Raw genomic sequence first — 16374 nt, 5'->3', positions numbered from 1 at the left:
GCACGCAGTAGTTTTCAGTCGCAAATGCGACTGTGTTCGGCCAATCACAATGCACTGGGTCAGCTGGCCAATCAGAGCAGACTGTGCTTGTCGGAAGGAGGGGCTTTGTAGAAAACGACTGGTTTGAGAGAGGCGGGGCATAGAGGAACTACAATAATGTACAGTATTTGAAAAATAATGTGTTTTTAACATTAAAGCATGTCAACATATCCTGTTACACCAAATACACAAAATAATGATCTTTAAAATAGCATCATATGACCCCTTTAAATGTAAGCTACCTGAAACGACGGTTTCCTACAGCTTTCTAGTGCATTTAGTTTGATCCAACACTACCATCTGCTGGATATAATTGGTAAATCAGGTAAATTGGGAAAATATGAAAATGCTGTATAAATAGTGTATGCTAAAAATTTATTTTTATTTATTTTATTGAAAGATTAAGAAATCAAAAGGTGAATCATCTGCAGAATAAACTTTTAGAGAGAATGGGTGATGGGCTTGCAAAATCTATTTCATGGTGAATTTATTTTAAAGGTTGGGATAGAAAAAAGGAAAACATTTTAAAAATCATGCAAATTCACTGACACATTCCATATTAACTTTCTTATAGATCGTTTTTATGATATTAATTTAATCAGCGCTTAGACCTGTGCACTGCCTAGGTAGGCTAAGTGTCAAACTCTATTTTTTGTTGACATAAAAGACGAACAAAAACAGAAATATGTAAAAGCTGGAATATTTCTATTTATTGCAATTACAATTCTCACCCAAATGGGAGCATCATTGGAGTTAGCATTCATATTGAAACTGAACTAGAGAGAAGGATTTCATTGAAACTGGACAGGTGTTGCAACGTGGTCAGTTATTATCAATATTATTCTTACTATATTCTCACCAGCAAGGACAATGCAACCTGAAAATATATAAGTTAAATTGTAATATTCATTTCCTCTAAAAATAAAAAATTAAAACATATAATTAAAAAAATGAAGGTGCATTTACAAAAGAAAATAAGTTGACATTATTTGTAAAAGATCTAAAAACCATCACATCTGGCACTAATATTAATTCATTACATTAATTCACATGCAATTAAAATAAAACTATTTTCACAATGTAATGTCAAAAATTAGTACATTTACAGTATACTGTATAATAGGTATTTATAACAGCAAAATAAGTGTAAGTGTTATTATAAATAAAAATGCCTTTAAAAAGGCAACAGTCAAGCAATGTAATTTAGTAAGCACTTTGTGTCCACAGGGCTACGCATTGTAGTTATATTTTTCAATTTCATTAGTCATAAAACATGTAAACATTATCTAGAAGCAAATTGCTTTGAGAAGTGCACAGTTATTTATACAGAAGCATTTGCTTTGACTGGCTCCTCTTGCTCCTTTTGCCTATCAATAAACTGCAGGTCAATGGATGTGGCAGGGACCAGCAGAGTTCGTGTGATCGGCTTCACAGTCCTTCCTGAAGGGTCTGGACGCACTTCATAATGTTTAATTAACTGAAAAAGGTAAAAAAAAAAAATGAAGGCATATTGACCTTAACATGCAAGTTTAATGTTTATCACAGGAAACATGTTGAATACATGAATCTTAGTTACTCATTGATAAGCAGGTTGGACCAAAGGTGAAGGACTGAAGATTAGGCAAGGATCCAAAACTAACACAACAAAATGGGTCAGGAAAATCACTGGTGACATGGATGGGTTCAACATTCATGGAATGACCTAAATAGTTTTATACTATTTAAACTCATCAAAATTTCTGTTTATTTAAAAGCAGAACCTGAATCCAGATTTTCAATGTGGCCTCAGATTTCTGAGCCTCACTGTAGTTTATAAAACCTAAAATCTGGGAGGTACAAGAACTTCTTTTCATTTCGTATTAACAGAAACATCTGTGAAATGTGTTCTTACCCGGGACAAGAGGAGGTACATCTCCAGTTCAGCCACTCTGCGGCCCAGGCAGGCGCGGATGCCAAAGCCAAACGGCACAGACCCGAAGGGATGCTGGTTTAACTGCTTCTCCCCCCGGATCCAGCGCTGAGGGAGGAAGGCAGAAGGATTGGGAAACACCTTCTCATCGTAGGACACTGCAAAGTGGCAGAGGTGGAAAAGAGTCTGTAAAACACAGAATACACAGCGCTGATCAGTTTGGACATCTATTTACTGGTACCAAATTGAATGTACATCAGATTCCAGCTGTATTTGTTTCTGGAATGGCAGTTTGTAGTTCAGCTTACATTTTTAGGGAAGAGGTGGCCACCCACCACTATTTCTCTTTCAGCAACGACACGAGCATTCCCAGGAACCACCGGATATAAACTGAGAGAACACGTTTGGAGGATTAATCTAGCAAGCTAACACAACACTGTTTTCATTACTTTAACACGCTTTTAATGAAATAGTTAACCCCAAAATGAATATTTACTAAAAATGTACTCGCCCTCAAGGCCATCCAAACTGTAGATGAGTTTGTTTCTTCATCAGAACATACAGTATTTTGAGAAATTTAGCATTGCATCACTTGCTCACCAGTGGATCCTCGGCAGTGAATGGGTGTCCAAACAGCTGATAAAAACATCACAATAATCCACAAGTAATCCACATGACTCCCGCCCATGAATTAATGTTAATATGACATTTATGTTCTTCTTATGTTAAGACGTTTTTAGTTTCAAACCACTGCTTCCTGCTAAAATATGAGTCCTTTATTCATAATACTGCTTTCTTCAATTTCTCCACTGACTGACTAGAGCTGTGTTGATTACTTGTGATGCTTTTATCAGCCTCTCATTCTGACGGCACCCATTCACTGCAGAGGATCCAAAACCTGTTCCGATGAAGAAACAAACTCATCTACATCTTCGACGGCCTGAGGGTGAGTGCATTTTAAGCAATTTTTGGGTGAACTATCCCTTTAAATATGTTTATAACACCGTATAACTGAGAGATACAGAAGATACTATACCGAAGAGTCTCTCTAACGATGGCCTTTAGCAATGGCATCCTGGTAACGTCTTCACTGCAGGGCACTTTGTCACCCGGGCAGACACTGATAATCTCCTCATACAGCTTCTGCTGGATCTCTGGCTCCCGTGCCAAGTGATAAAGAGCCCAGGAAATAGTGTTTGATGTCTAAAATGAGCATGCATCAAAAATGCAGAATCTCAAATACGTTGCAAATACTAGTGATGCTTATTTATTTCTCTTAGTTTTAAATCAAATGTTGTAAATGGCCAGATACGTAATGCGTTGCCTCCGTAAGGAGTGAAGATACTTACAGTGTCGACTCCTGCCAGCAGAAGCTCTGTAATGCTTCCCAAAACCTCAGTGAAGGACATCTGTTCACTGATCAGGAGGTGTGTGAGATACTCGCCCTCCACTGGCTGCCCATATTTCACACTTTCGTGAATCTCTGCCATCTTCTTCTGCACTAGTTCATCCGCTGTGCAAAAAAACAAAACAGCATTTTTGAAGATGACTGGCATTCTGTGACCTAATGAGTATAGTTTGAATAGAGACACTCTACACTACTGTTCAAATGTTTGGGGGATTCTTTAATGTTTAATGAAAAAAGTCTCTTATTCTCATAGACTGCATTTATTTGATAAAAAATGCAGTTAAAACAGTAACATTGTGAAATTGTTATGAACTATTTTCGATTTAAATATATTTTAGATGATGCTTATTTATATAAATATTAATATTACTAATATTTTTTCTATTTTAATATATCAATATATTGTAATATATTAGAATATATATTTTAAAATGCAATTTATTCCTGTGTTGGCAAAGCTGAATTTTCAGCAGCCATTATTCCAATCTTCAGTGTCACATGATCCTTCAGAAATCATTCTAATATCCTTATTTGGGGCTCAAGAAACATTTCTTATTAATATCATCAATGTTGAAAGCATTTGTGCTGCTTAATATTTTTGTGGAATGTATCAACAAGTGATTTTTTTCAGGTTTCTTTGATGAATAGAAAGTTAAAAAGAACAGCAACATTATAAATGTCTTTACTTTACTTTTGATCAATATAATGTATCTTTGCTGAATAAAAATATTAATTTACTTTTTTTTTTTTTTACTTACCAATCCCAAACTTTTGATCAGTCGTGCAAATAAACATGACAACAATAAAAACATTTTTATTCATAACAATAATTGTTTTTTTTTTTTATCTTTTAAACATGACAATAATAGTAATAGACTTACCAACTTTGAACAAATGGTCCCAAACAGCCACAAAATGCTTCCAAAAAGGCATGTAGGGCCAGAGAGATTTGGGGAACAGGATCACGATGGGAGAAAGACGGAACATTTCCCCAACAGAGAAGATAAACTTCTGTGTTTCTTCAGGAACCACTTCATTCAGACACCCCATACGAGTTTCAAACAACACTGAGCATATTCCTTATGAAGGAAAGACAACAAAAAATTATAGTGTTGTGTATGTGTGTGTGTGCGATAATAAAAACTACAGGTGCATCTCAATAAATTAGAATGTCGTGGAAAAGTTCATTTATTTCAGTAATTCAACTCAAATTGTGAAACTCGTGTATTAAATAAATTCAATGCACACAGACTGAAGTAGTTTAAGTCTTTGGTACTTTTAATTGTGATGATTTTGGCTCACATTTAACAAAACTTTCCAACAATTCACTAAAAATGTTTTTATGAAGTATTCTATTTTATGTTCTTATGAAGTATTCTAATTTGTTGAGATTGTGAATTGGTGGGTTTTTGTTAAATGTGAGCCAAAATCATCACAATTAAAAGAACCAAAGACTTAAACTACTTCAGTCTGTGTGCATTGAATTTATTTAATACACGAGTTTCACAATTTGAGTTGAATTACTGAAATAAATGAACTTTTCCATGACATTCTAATTTATTGAGATGCACCTGTACACCTAAAATCAAAATTACACAGGAACAAAATAATGCAATAATATAAGTACACAATTTTATCTTTAAGGCTCTATATATTAGAGCATAATTGCTTTCCACATATTTTTATGACCCTGATCTATTTGAAAGGTAGACTAGTTGAAAAAAAGTCAACTGCAGATGACTAGAAGCTATGAAATTGCCAAGGCCAATGCTCTTTATAGGATGGCCTCTGTTATCTAATCTAATGCATGCATGTGTGGCATTGACCCTTTGTACTCACCTGATTCATTAAAACTGCTAATATGAATGCCTGGGAATGACTCTATGGCATAATTCAATATATTGAGCGTGAAATTACTCAATATGTTATAGCCTACCTTCAAAGGCAAACTTGTACAGTTCTCCTGCCACATCATACACCATAAGGTCATTGCCTTTTGTTGTCCTAAGCTTTGCCACCTTCTCAATAAAGTCGCTCACCACACCATTAATGGCACTGGTGTAGGAGGACACATGTTTGGGCTTCAGCATGCGAGGATTCAGGATGCTTCTAATGCGCTGCCACTCCGCTCCCATTCTGAAACGGGACAATAAATGCATTATAAATACTGTCATTTCTGTCAGCATAACTACTTTCTCATACATCTTTGCATAATTTGCTAACATAAAAAAGTGGACATTTTATATTCAAAATATGTTCCGAACATTGCTTATGTGGTAAAACTGATCAAATTCATGCAGTGTTCTCATGGTCAGTTTATAGTTGACCTCTGAACACTGAATGAGTAAGCCCTCATTTTTTTCATTTATGTTTGGAGGTTATGGTACCTCAAATCCAGTTTTCCCACTAACACTTGCTTTTATCGTCTGCCTCAGTTGTCATCCTTCACACAGATTTCAATGCAATTTCATTGTTCACTGTAAGATCTCAAAAACAATTCCCTATTTATTCCCACTAAAATGGGTTTAGCATACAAATTCCATGAATTTTTTTCTTGAATTAGGTTTTGGTTTACTGTTCAACAGACACAACAATGTGTGTCTTCAGTCATGTTTTCATTTTGTACTTTACTCACTTTCTAAGCAATCAATTGCAAGCTCCTCAATGCATGTTCAGACGTGCACTACATTTGTGGCTTCATAACATCTGCAGATGTTTTTATGTATACTTTTGCAGCAGCTGACAGCATTATGGTTGCACAATATGAGTGCAATGAATGCATTTAAATAACAGAGGAATACTTTGCCAATAATACTGGGGTCTCCAGTGTTACTTACTCTGTCAGGGGTCCATAAGCATGATTCCGGAGTTTTCGGTAGCCTCTCCAGTGGGGCATGTCAGTACGGATGGGGTGGCGACCCTCTTGCCGTAGAACCTGTTCTATGAGGTCTGCATTGGCCACATTAACAACAACCAGTGGTCCATATTTGGACCTCCAAAGGGGGCCGTAGATTTTGCTGTGCTCTATCTGCATTAATTACACATTTTAGTTCAAATAAAGATTCATGTTACATATTATCATTATTAACTTGCAAATATGATTTATTCTGAAGCAATATTCTCATCAGTTTTCTATCAGCTGTGACATATAAATGTGCGTGTTTTTTGCAGATTCATCAGATGTTTATGCATGGGCTAATGAAACTTTGATTCAACCGATTCGTTCAAAACACGGAATCATTCAGCAATGAATCGGCGGTTGCTGTGAGATGCGCTGTGGTTCCGCCTAAAATGTAAGTGACCTAATAGTATTTGCTTATTGACCTGTTTATAGAACTATTAAACAGTCGTAATGGTTAATTTTTCGTATTTTAAATATAAAAGCTTTCCATTTTGAATGTTTACCTCAGGATGCTCAGTTTCTTAGTGTTGCGCGTTTTGATTTCTCCTGGAGAGGTTGCGTGAGCCTCGCCTCAGCAGCGCAACCTTATTCCGTCAAATGCATTATATACAGTAGCTATATCCACTATTTGCCACTTACTCTAAAGGTAATAAAATCAGAATAATACTTGCGTTTTGGTATTTTTTGTTTCTGATGTTTTAATCATGTTACTTGTCTTGCGTTAATGAAGCGTACTGTCGAGCCCTGGAGTCTATGTGGCGGGGCTCAGCCCCGGACGGCCCCTGTCCAATTTAAACCCTATATATACATATATAAATAAAACAAGGATATAAAAACCCAACATAACTTTCCCGGGAGGAATTAAGACAATCATTTGGAGATTAAAGTGTTCTTCACTGAACCTTCTTGTGAATCTTTACCTGCATTTGATGTGTAGTTTGAAAATAACCTTTCCCAAAGAGCCAGTATAATGATGTCAGAAAGCTAGGACCATCCAAGTCGTCCATGGTTTTTTGTTTATCACCACCTATTAATGTAGTACTGGTTGTCCGAGTGCAGAATACCGATGTCAGGCATTTTATTCCTCCGTAGTCCTGCTTGCATAAAAATGATCCAGTTCTCAGCATTGAACTGGAAGACATGTCTAATCTCGCAGTCCACAGCACAGTCTGTACAATAGTCCTGTTAGAGCAGTGTGCTTCCTTGTAATGGCAGTCTGTGCCAAGAGCGACTCTTCCTCTGCAAATGAACTTGAGTCTACTCGCTTGTTATCGAGGCGGGTAACTGTTCCTGTTGAGATTCCGTGAAAGTCGCCAGTGTTACTACCACTACAAACATTTACCTTCACGGCAACCATTGTTTCTGCCAAAATACAACTGTTACTACTATAAAATCATAATAATCAACCATTTAAGTACGGTATGTAATCTTGCGGCGTATTACAGTAATTTCAAGCGAATGTAAACTACCGATCAAAAGTTTGGGATCAGTAAAGACTTTTGAATATTTTTGTAAAAAGTATCTAATGCTCATCAAGGCTGCATTTATTTGATGTCTTCAGTGTCACATGATCCTTCTGAGATCGTTCTAATATGCAGACTTGGAATAGAATGTTCAAATGAATAGTATTTATTTGAAATAGGAATATATTGTGCAACAATAATATGTAAAACACTTCATTATCACTTTTGATCAATTTAATGCGTCCTTTTGGTTAGCCTACAACGTTTGCGCTTTTCACAGAAGAAATTTAACAAAAGTGTTTCTGTTCACTAAATGTTACAAGTCACAAAACGGGTCGTAAGAACTAGATGTTTTCAAACTGCGTTTCAGCTTTATCTATTGAATTCACCATGGTCAAACTAGATATTTTACTCTGTTATTTTTTTTTCATGTGTTAAAGGCATTGGCCTTTGTTTGGTGTGCTACAGAAAGACCTTTTTAAAATAAGTTATCTAAAAATTAAACACATGAATGAACAAATGTCTCATGGCAAGTGAAATGTGGAAAGATTTTACCTGGTTTTTATAACTCTTTTTATAAACATCTAACAGTGTTTTGGAAAAGAAAGCTATGAAAATCTTCTAAGACATATATTTTGATGACAGTGAGAAATGATATCAAGTATCCATGGTCATATGGCACACTAATAACTTTTTTAGGCATTTTGCTATGACAGCTTTTTGTAGTAGTGTTAAAAATGAACAACTTCATGTCTCCATGCATTGCACAATAGAGATACTGTTACATGTAAGTACACACACACACACACACACACAAAATTTAAAAAATAATTAGCATACACACTTGCTCAGGGCCATAGTAAGAACATTGGAATAGAATGTTCAAATGAATAGTATTTATTTGAAATAGGAATATATTGTGCAACAATAATATGTAAAACACTTCATTATCACTTTTGATCAATTTAATGCGTCCTTTTGGTTAGCCTACAACGTTTGCGCTTTTCACAGAAGAAATTTAACAAAAGCGTTTCTGTTCACTGAATGTTACAAGTCACAAAACGGGTCGTAAGAACTAGATGTTTTCAAACTGCGTTTCAGCTTTATCTATTGAATTCACCATGGTCAAACTAGATATTTTACTCTGTTATTTTTTTTTCATGTGTTAAAGGCATTGGCCTTTGTTTGGTGTGCTACAGAAAGACCTTTTTAAAATAAGTTATCTAAAAATTAAACACATGAATGAACAAATGTCTCATGGCAAGTGAAATGTGGAAAGATTTTACCTGTTTTTTATAACTCTTTTTATAAACATCTAACAGTGTTTTGGAAAAGAAAGCTATGAAAATCTTCTAAGACATATATTTTGATGACAGTGAGAAATGATATCAAGTATGGTCGGTCATATGGCACACTAATAACTTTTTTAGGCATTTTGCTATGACAACTTTTTGTAGTAGTGTTAAAAATGAACAACTTCATGTCTCCATGCATTGCACAATAGAGATACTGTTACATGTAAGTACACACACACACACACACACACACACAAAATTTAAAAAATAATTCGCATACACACTTGCTCAGGGCCATAGTAAGAACACTATTTCAACATCTTCGCTTCAGAAACAACCCAATGCTTGTCAAATAGTCTCTCGAGTCTTCACAGAAAAGATGCATGTCTTATAAACCACTACATAATGTTCAAAAAGATTTACTGTATGTTGAAACCCTCAATATACTGTAATTAGAGCAATGATTCCTGTCTCACAAATACTCAATCAGACTTGAACAAGTTAATTATGCCATAACTTGAAGCTCGGTTAACATACTTTGCAGCTCAGATGCTGCTATATAATGATGTGCTGCTATATTGAGACTACAAAATGATCAACAAATAAACATCACAAAACAAATCTTTATTAGTCTACACACAATTTTAATGATCAAACCTCCCACAGAACTACATTTAACCACATCAGTCAACCCTGCTATAATAATGGCACGTCATATTTTGCAATTAGTGCTCAAGAAGGGCTGGCTAAGGACATCTTTTAAGAGTTAGAGTGTTGCTTTTGGGCCTTCCAGAGGCGTACAGTAAGACATACACAACACAGAGACTTCTACCTCTAAATGGAGATCATATTTTAGGGAACCCAAGCAGGAATAAAAAAAAAAAATGGGTGTACTTCAATGTAAGAGAATGGGATGGATAGTCAAAATACACCTTATATACAAGGCACAGTTTGTTATGAACAAATGTCTCTGAATCAGCAAAAGAGACAAATTCAAGTATTGCAGGTCGGGTAATGTGTAAATATCTGAGATTGAGCTTGGCATCTTAATGCACTGGTGCTCTTTAAGACTCCTTATAAAATGCTGCTAAATCACTTGTGCTTGAGTATGTTAAGCCTCAAAAAATATAGAGAAAAAGAATACCATGGTGATCTTTTTAAACAGCTATTTCACAAACAGATATAATTCTATAACCTCTGGGGAAGTAATTATAGGACATTCCTATAAAAGTAACATCTATGCAGTAGCATTCTCAACAAAATAAATACTTTTTCTTAATTTACTAATACAGCAAAAAAAAAAAAAAACTCAGCTATGTGTCCATTGGCACAGCTTGTGCTGATGCAAGTATTACTAAGAAACTGGGGGAAAGAAAAAAATTCATAACTGAGAAGGTGACAGGGATTTGGATTCAGGTATCACAAAGTTTTAACTAGTAAATGTACTTCCTGAGCACCTGACCCTCTTTCAGCATCAGGTGTCTCACACGTCTTTGCGGTTAGTCATCGTCACTTTCACTCCCAGACTCACTCAACTGGAGATCATTTTCTGAAATAAATCGAAACGTTAGCATATTAGACACACAAAACAGAATGACAGACCATCCAAAATCACCCAGAAGCCCTGAAACTCACTGAGTGTGTTCATGAAATGCTCGCTGCTTTCCTCCACACGGCTTTGAGATGTGCTGAGGGCAGAGGTGCCCTGAGGGGGAGCTGGGGCCACATTATGTGGGGGGCGATCCTCATCCTCTGAGTCACTGCTGCTGGAGCTGTCCCCGCTACTGGAGGAGGAACTGTGGGAATCTGAGGAGCTATCTCCACTGCTCATCTGATCCATGACACGCGCCTCGGCCATCAGCTCTACACAAACACATAAAACAAGAAGGACTGCCTAAAGAATTCCAGTACACATGCTTGTACACTACTGTTCAAGGGGCTTGGGTCAGCAAGATTTTAATGTTTTTAATAGAAGTCTCTTATGCTCACAAATGCTGCATTTATTTGATCAATATAGTAAAAACAGTACTATTATGATATATTATTACAATTTAAAATAACTGTTAAATGATTCAAAAATTGGTAACACTTTATTTTACGGTGTCCTTGTTACACCTTACATGTACTTACTATTATAATAACAATAAATTATGCATAATTACATGCTAAGCCAAACCTTAATCCTAACCATATAGTAAGTACATGTAGTTAATTAATATTACTCAGTACTTAAATATATAATTACACTGATTACACAAGGACACCTTAAAATAAAGTGTAACCAAAAAATGATAACTTAAAATGCAATTTATTGCTGGGATGGCAAAGCTGAATTATCAGCTGTCTTCAGTGTCACATGATCCTTCAGAAATCATTCTAATATGCTGATTTGGTGCTCAATTATAAAAAAAACAATGTAAAAAAATAGTTGTGCTGCTTAATATGTTTGTGGAATCATATTTTTCATGATTATTTTATGAATAGAAAGTTTGAAATGACAGCATTTATTTTTTTGTAAACGTCTTTACTGTCATTTTTGATCAATTTAATGTGTTCTTGCAAAATAAAAGTTCATTTATTTAAAAAAAAAAAAAAAATCATACTGACCCTAAACTTTTGAACAGTAATGTACTTTTGTCTATTTTACAATTTCCATACATGTGTTTGGATTATGGCTCTCTAGTAATCAAGCAGGTGTCCTGCTGATTATACTGACTGAACTGATTAAAACCCTGATTTCAGTGTTTCCAGATACTGTCAAGACATACAACCTCGCTCAATATCATCCATGGGAGATGATGGAGACATTTTCTCCTTGGGAGGAGAGCTCTTGGTGCTGGATGGAGCCTTGTTTCCACTGCCGGTCTTCATCTGCTGACTAAGCCTGCTGGTTTGTTGCTCTAGCCGGGACTGAATCTTACTGCTTCCCTCAGCCCTGTAAGGATACGGAAATATGACAATTTGTTTACTTAAATGCTTTAAATGAGTATATAATGAAATAAATGATAAATCCAAATGACTTGGAACACAAAAGCATTTTACCTGGTCTTCTTGACTGCAATGTTGCTGCTGAGTTTCTCCAGACGATACTCTCCTGTGTCATGGTTAACGATGAGAACACATTCTTTCATATAAGGCCTTTTGGAACCTTTAAATACAGTAACAGGTGTCGTGGATCCCTGCAAAGATTGATGGGAAAGAAGATTCAGCTTAATCTTCAATGTTACTGTACATACAAGATTTTTTTTTCTAAGGTTACTGAGCCTACCTCTAAGTTCGGTAGTGTGACTGTAACTTGCTCTCCTTTGCCCACTTCCAGCTCCCCCTCACATGTTGTGTCTATGGAGGCTGGTTTGAAATCATCTATGACCAGGAAGAAAACATTCATATTTCATAATAACCATGTGTGCCATTGCTGACATCAGAAGTAGTGTTGTGCGGCGTGCCAATGTAGAACCTACAGAGGGCGCGTGTTTCCTACTGTAATGGAAAGTCAATAATTTCTCATGAATTAAATGTTCTCCAAGAATTCATTTTAAACCACAGCTTTTCAGAGGATAGAAAATGGTGTTCGTTTTGGTAGGATTCCATTATAACCACAAAGACAAATGCTTTTTTTATTATTCCCAAATAACAAAAAGCTGGGTTAGCCAGCGGTTAAGGCTAGATGGCATACAGCAAAAACTACTGGGCATGCGCACATCAATATAGCGTAATTTTTCTCACACTGTACAACAATTATTATTTTAGCATTATTGTAAGGGGTAGGTTTAGGGTTGGGGTAGGTGTCACGTTAGACGTTAATAAAACAATCTAATAGGTAGGAAATTAAATTTATTGTTAGCTTCCGGTTTTTGCTGTATCCCTTCTAGCCACAACCGCAAGGTGGAAAAGCACATAGCTGCCTTCTCATATGCCTGTGCACATTGTTTGAAAACAACTTATGGTTTCAGTATCAGCGTAAAAAACAGGTCCTTTTTTCAAAATATAATTTCTTAATGTAAAATGTAAGATAATGTAAAATAATGTAAAAGATGCCACTTACATCGTACCGTGTGGAATGCACTTTTAGGTTGTTTCTCAAAGGTTTCGCCTAGTTTGAGAACGTGTTCTTGATTGTCAAAGTTTGAATATGCTGTTCCATTCATTCTAATCACAATTTTGTAATCATATGTTACCAGTTTTTAACTTTCTGCTTGGTTCGATACGGCAGAAATAGACACCTCACCTCTGGAGTATGGACCCGTTGCTTGCGCTTGCTACGCTGTGATTGGCTGTGTTTGTGGACTTCGTCACGCCTCATTGGAGCTCTTCTTCACTGTAATTGGCTAAGAACACTGTCAGTCAACCCTGACGCAATGTCAGACGGACGTGTCCATTTTTTAACCCCAACCAATGGGCGCCCTCTAGTGCTCTCTAAGAAAATTGACTTTTTAAAAAATGACAACAGAAATCCTAGTCGCTTTTCAGTAGCACTAGCAGCAACAACAACAACAAAAAAAATTATAATATACTGAACCGTAGTTTAAGTCCAAATATATATATATATATATATATATTTTAAGGTATGTTCAAAGCTGGTAATTTCATAAGAACCTATAATAAATGAATAATGACTTTAATAATAAATTAATAATTATTTTACATTATATTAAACAAATATACAAAAAGTCCATATCAGCGGAACTCCCCTTCCTTTGAGTATAGAGTAGCACAAAAGTGCAATTTTTATGTCATTTACGTGCTTTGAAAATAATATATATATATATATATATATATATATTTTAAGGTATGTTCAAAGCTGGTAATTTCATAAGAACCTATAATAAATGAATAATGACTTTAATAATAAATTAATAATTATTTTACATTATATTAAACAAATATACAAAAAGTCCATATCAGCGGAATAGTCTCCCCTTTGAGTATAGAGTAGCACAAAAGTGCAATTTTTATGTCATTTACGTGCTTTGAAAATAATAGTGTACTTGGATTTCCATTCACACAAGGCAGAATGGGGGGTCGTAGCTTACTTGGGGGTCGTCGCTAGCTATAGTTCATTCACGAACAGCATGTGTATCCCGCCTAACCGGCAGAATCGTGTTTGGATGAAACCGTCACGCCGTCATCTCAAGGAAACGAGTGACTCGCGCGGAATGTAAGTATGAGCATCTACCAAACTGTCATTGGTCCTGTATCTAGACTTTAATGAGTCGGTTGTGAATGTGATTCACGGCTTTTAGTTCATTAACAGCGCAGGCTAAATGAATGGACTGTCGAGTTTTCATTTATTATTTTTGAGCGAGGTTTCCCATCCTGCAAGCGTCCTTCAGTTTACTCAGCTTCTGTGAGTCTAATTAGGATACCCTAATTAAAGCAACAGCTTTACTGTTGGATGTCATTCATAAGCAAATACCAAAGTGCAGGATCTCTGAATACTAAATTCATATCTATGATCATTAAAAGTCAATAGAGATTGAGATGGGGGACAGCAGACGCATGTGATTGGTGGGAATTAGCAGGTTGCTGGGTGACTGTCTTCACTTAAGACTCACTATGGGGTGAAGATGACTGGAAATCTGCCATTATTTGCCATTACAGATGGAGACCAGCTGACACTCTTAGATTAGAGGTTCTGCATTTGACGATCTGATCTTTTTTTTTAACATACTGACAATGGACATTATACCTGTAAATGCACAACATATTCTTTTAAATTTATATAGTTGAATTATAAAGATTGAGACCACATTGAAAATCTGTTTATCAAGTAATCATCATAACATTGATCTTGCAAACGTTTTACAGCACTTTGGAAGTCATGCAAGCTCAAGAAATTCATAACTCTTAATGAAAGAAAACTGTATTAGAAAAAAGTGGCACTGGCAGGTGTTTCACATAGACATAGTGGACTCAGTAATGGTGGATAGAGGATGATTGTTCTCCATTAAATGATTGGCTGAGATCAGGACTCCTGTCCACACAGACTGCATTATCTAAGTAATGGTCATCAGGGGAGTCATTACAGGATTGCTGTTCTTTCCTCAGTTGCTTACTGGACAAATAAAGTTGCAGTTAAATTTAATGAGAGCTGACAGCTGTTCTCGATCAGAAAGTTTTGCCGTTTAGTAGTGATGCAATGCAACAAAATCATTTTTTCAGAAACACAAAAAAACAAAATTAAAGTTTCCATTAAACTAAAAACCAAAACCAAAAAAACACGTTTCGAAAAATAATTTGGGTAACTGAACTTAGTATGTTGTTCAGGGTGTTGTGTTCACAGATGATAAACCTGTCATAGTAAAGATTTTTTGTCAACGAGCATCCACTTAATATTTCAGACTAAGAAATTTTACACATTGCTACTCATCATTTTTGCTCAGGAATCTACACTGCTGACATATTTACTTGTTGTAGCTTATCCACATTGTATGCATAAAATAAGACAATGACACAGTCATCGGAGAAGCAATGATCGTGATTGGTCAGTGATTTCAGCCTTAATAACCTTTGTTTTTGGCCATAACCTAAAAATTCATTTTTTTTTCTCTAATATTTTTGTTTGCTGAAATTTCGGTGCATCACTACAATTTAGCAAGGTTAAAAAGATGGTTTGGTCATGTGCATTATGCTGCATCGTGGCATTAAACAAAAACAAAAAAATCCAGCTTCTCCAAATGAAGGTAGTGAGATAAATAAGATCTAAATTGAAATAAAAGCTAGCTTGCCTATTTCAGTGTTGTGTAGACTATACATCAACATTGTATTTAGCTATAGATTAGATTAACGAAAAACACATTAAATGACCTCGACATGCATCATGGTCACTATGAAAACATGACAGGAGAGCTGCAAGGACAGATGAGCTCAGAACTGCTCAGTATGAGTCACTCAGAGCACATTTGCATATCTCCTGTAGATTACATGTAGTATGCCACCTACTTTAAATGTGTTTTTTTTAAACAAACTCTTAATGTTCCATAATTGAACTTAGCTAAGATGCAAATGACGTTATCTAGCTACTGTTTGTTTTGCCTACTCAAGTGTGAATGTTCTTTACCACAAGAACAACATCATATCAGTCTGGCCTTGCCCTTGATACAAGGCATGGCGCATTTATCTTGAGAGAGAATAATATGAAATGTTACTAAAACAGTTTCACAACTAGAACACATGACATTATCATATGTGGATTTTAGAATGATTAAATTACCACAGCATGATGAGGACTAAAGCATCATGATAATGAGGGTGAGATATATGTATATATATATATATATGCAGCAACATTTGATACAGCTCTTGTTCAGCCCATATAGCTCTGATATAACACATCTCATGTGCAGCTCTATGATGAA

At 35.7% G+C, this 16374-nt stretch overlaps 2 protein-coding genes across 2 annotated transcripts; both read right to left on the bottom strand.

Moving 5' to 3' along the window:
• Positions 1-727: 727 nt before the first annotated feature.
• LOC107723676 (sterol 26-hydroxylase, mitochondrial-like) lies at positions 728-7730 on the bottom strand. Its single transcript, XM_016532385.1, has 9 exons — positions 7179-7730; positions 6194-6384; positions 5293-5492; positions 4238-4435; positions 3298-3461; positions 2985-3151; positions 2257-2338; positions 1931-2134; positions 728-1516 (listed from the first exon to the last, which is right to left on the bottom strand). Exons 1-9 carry the CDS (start codon positions 7398-7400, stop codon positions 1361-1363), a joined length of 1584 nt encoding a protein of 527 aa, XP_016387871.1. The 5' UTR covers positions 7401-7730; the 3' UTR covers positions 728-1360.
• Positions 7731-9619: 1889 nt separating this feature from the next.
• LOC107723678 (ELL-associated factor 2-like) lies at positions 9620-13314 on the bottom strand. The gene is made up of 7 exons (XM_016532386.1): positions 13245-13314; positions 13062-13165; positions 12285-12379; positions 12059-12195; positions 11788-11951; positions 10652-10879; positions 9620-10565 (listed from the first exon to the last, which is right to left on the bottom strand). Exons 2-7 carry the CDS (start codon positions 13162-13164, stop codon positions 10516-10518), a joined length of 777 nt encoding a protein of 258 aa, XP_016387872.1. The 5' UTR covers position 13165; positions 13245-13314; the 3' UTR covers positions 9620-10515.
• Between the last annotated feature and the right edge of the window lie 3060 nt (positions 13315-16374).

This window comes from Sinocyclocheilus rhinocerous, unplaced genomic scaffold, assembly GCF_001515625.1.
Source record: "Sinocyclocheilus rhinocerous isolate Xijiao unplaced genomic scaffold, SAMN03320098_v1.1 scaffold755, whole genome shotgun sequence".
Taxonomy (NCBI): Eukaryota; Metazoa; Chordata; class Actinopteri; order Cypriniformes; family Cyprinidae; genus Sinocyclocheilus; species Sinocyclocheilus rhinocerous.
The sequence above is the reverse complement of the archived record's forward strand: the minus strand, read 5'-3'. Positions and strand labels throughout refer to the sequence as shown.

Coding starts and splice junctions, on each gene's coding strand:
- LOC107723676 (XM_016532385.1), bottom strand. CDS start 7,400: ATGTCTTCCAGTTCAATGCTGAGAACTGGATCATTTTTATGCAAGCAG. Junction 3,462..4,237: donor GGACCATTTGTTCAAAGTTG/GTAAGTCTATTA, acceptor TTTTTTGCACAG/CGGATGAACTAGTGCAGAAG. Junction 2,339..2,984: donor ATCGTTAGAGAGACTCTTCG/GTATAGTATCTT, acceptor GTGTTCTCTCAG/TTTATATCCGGTGGTTCCTG.
- LOC107723678 (XM_016532386.1), bottom strand. CDS start 13,164: ATGAATGGAACAGCATATTCAAACTTTGACAATCAAGAACACGTTCTC. Junction 12,196..12,284: donor TCACACTACCGAACTTAGAG/GTAGGCTCAGTA, acceptor CAATCTTTGCAG/GGATCCACGACACCTGTTAC. Junction 11,952..12,058: donor ATTGCAGTCAAGAAGACCAG/GTAAAATGCTTT, acceptor GTATCCTTACAG/GGCTGAGGGAAGCAGTAAGA.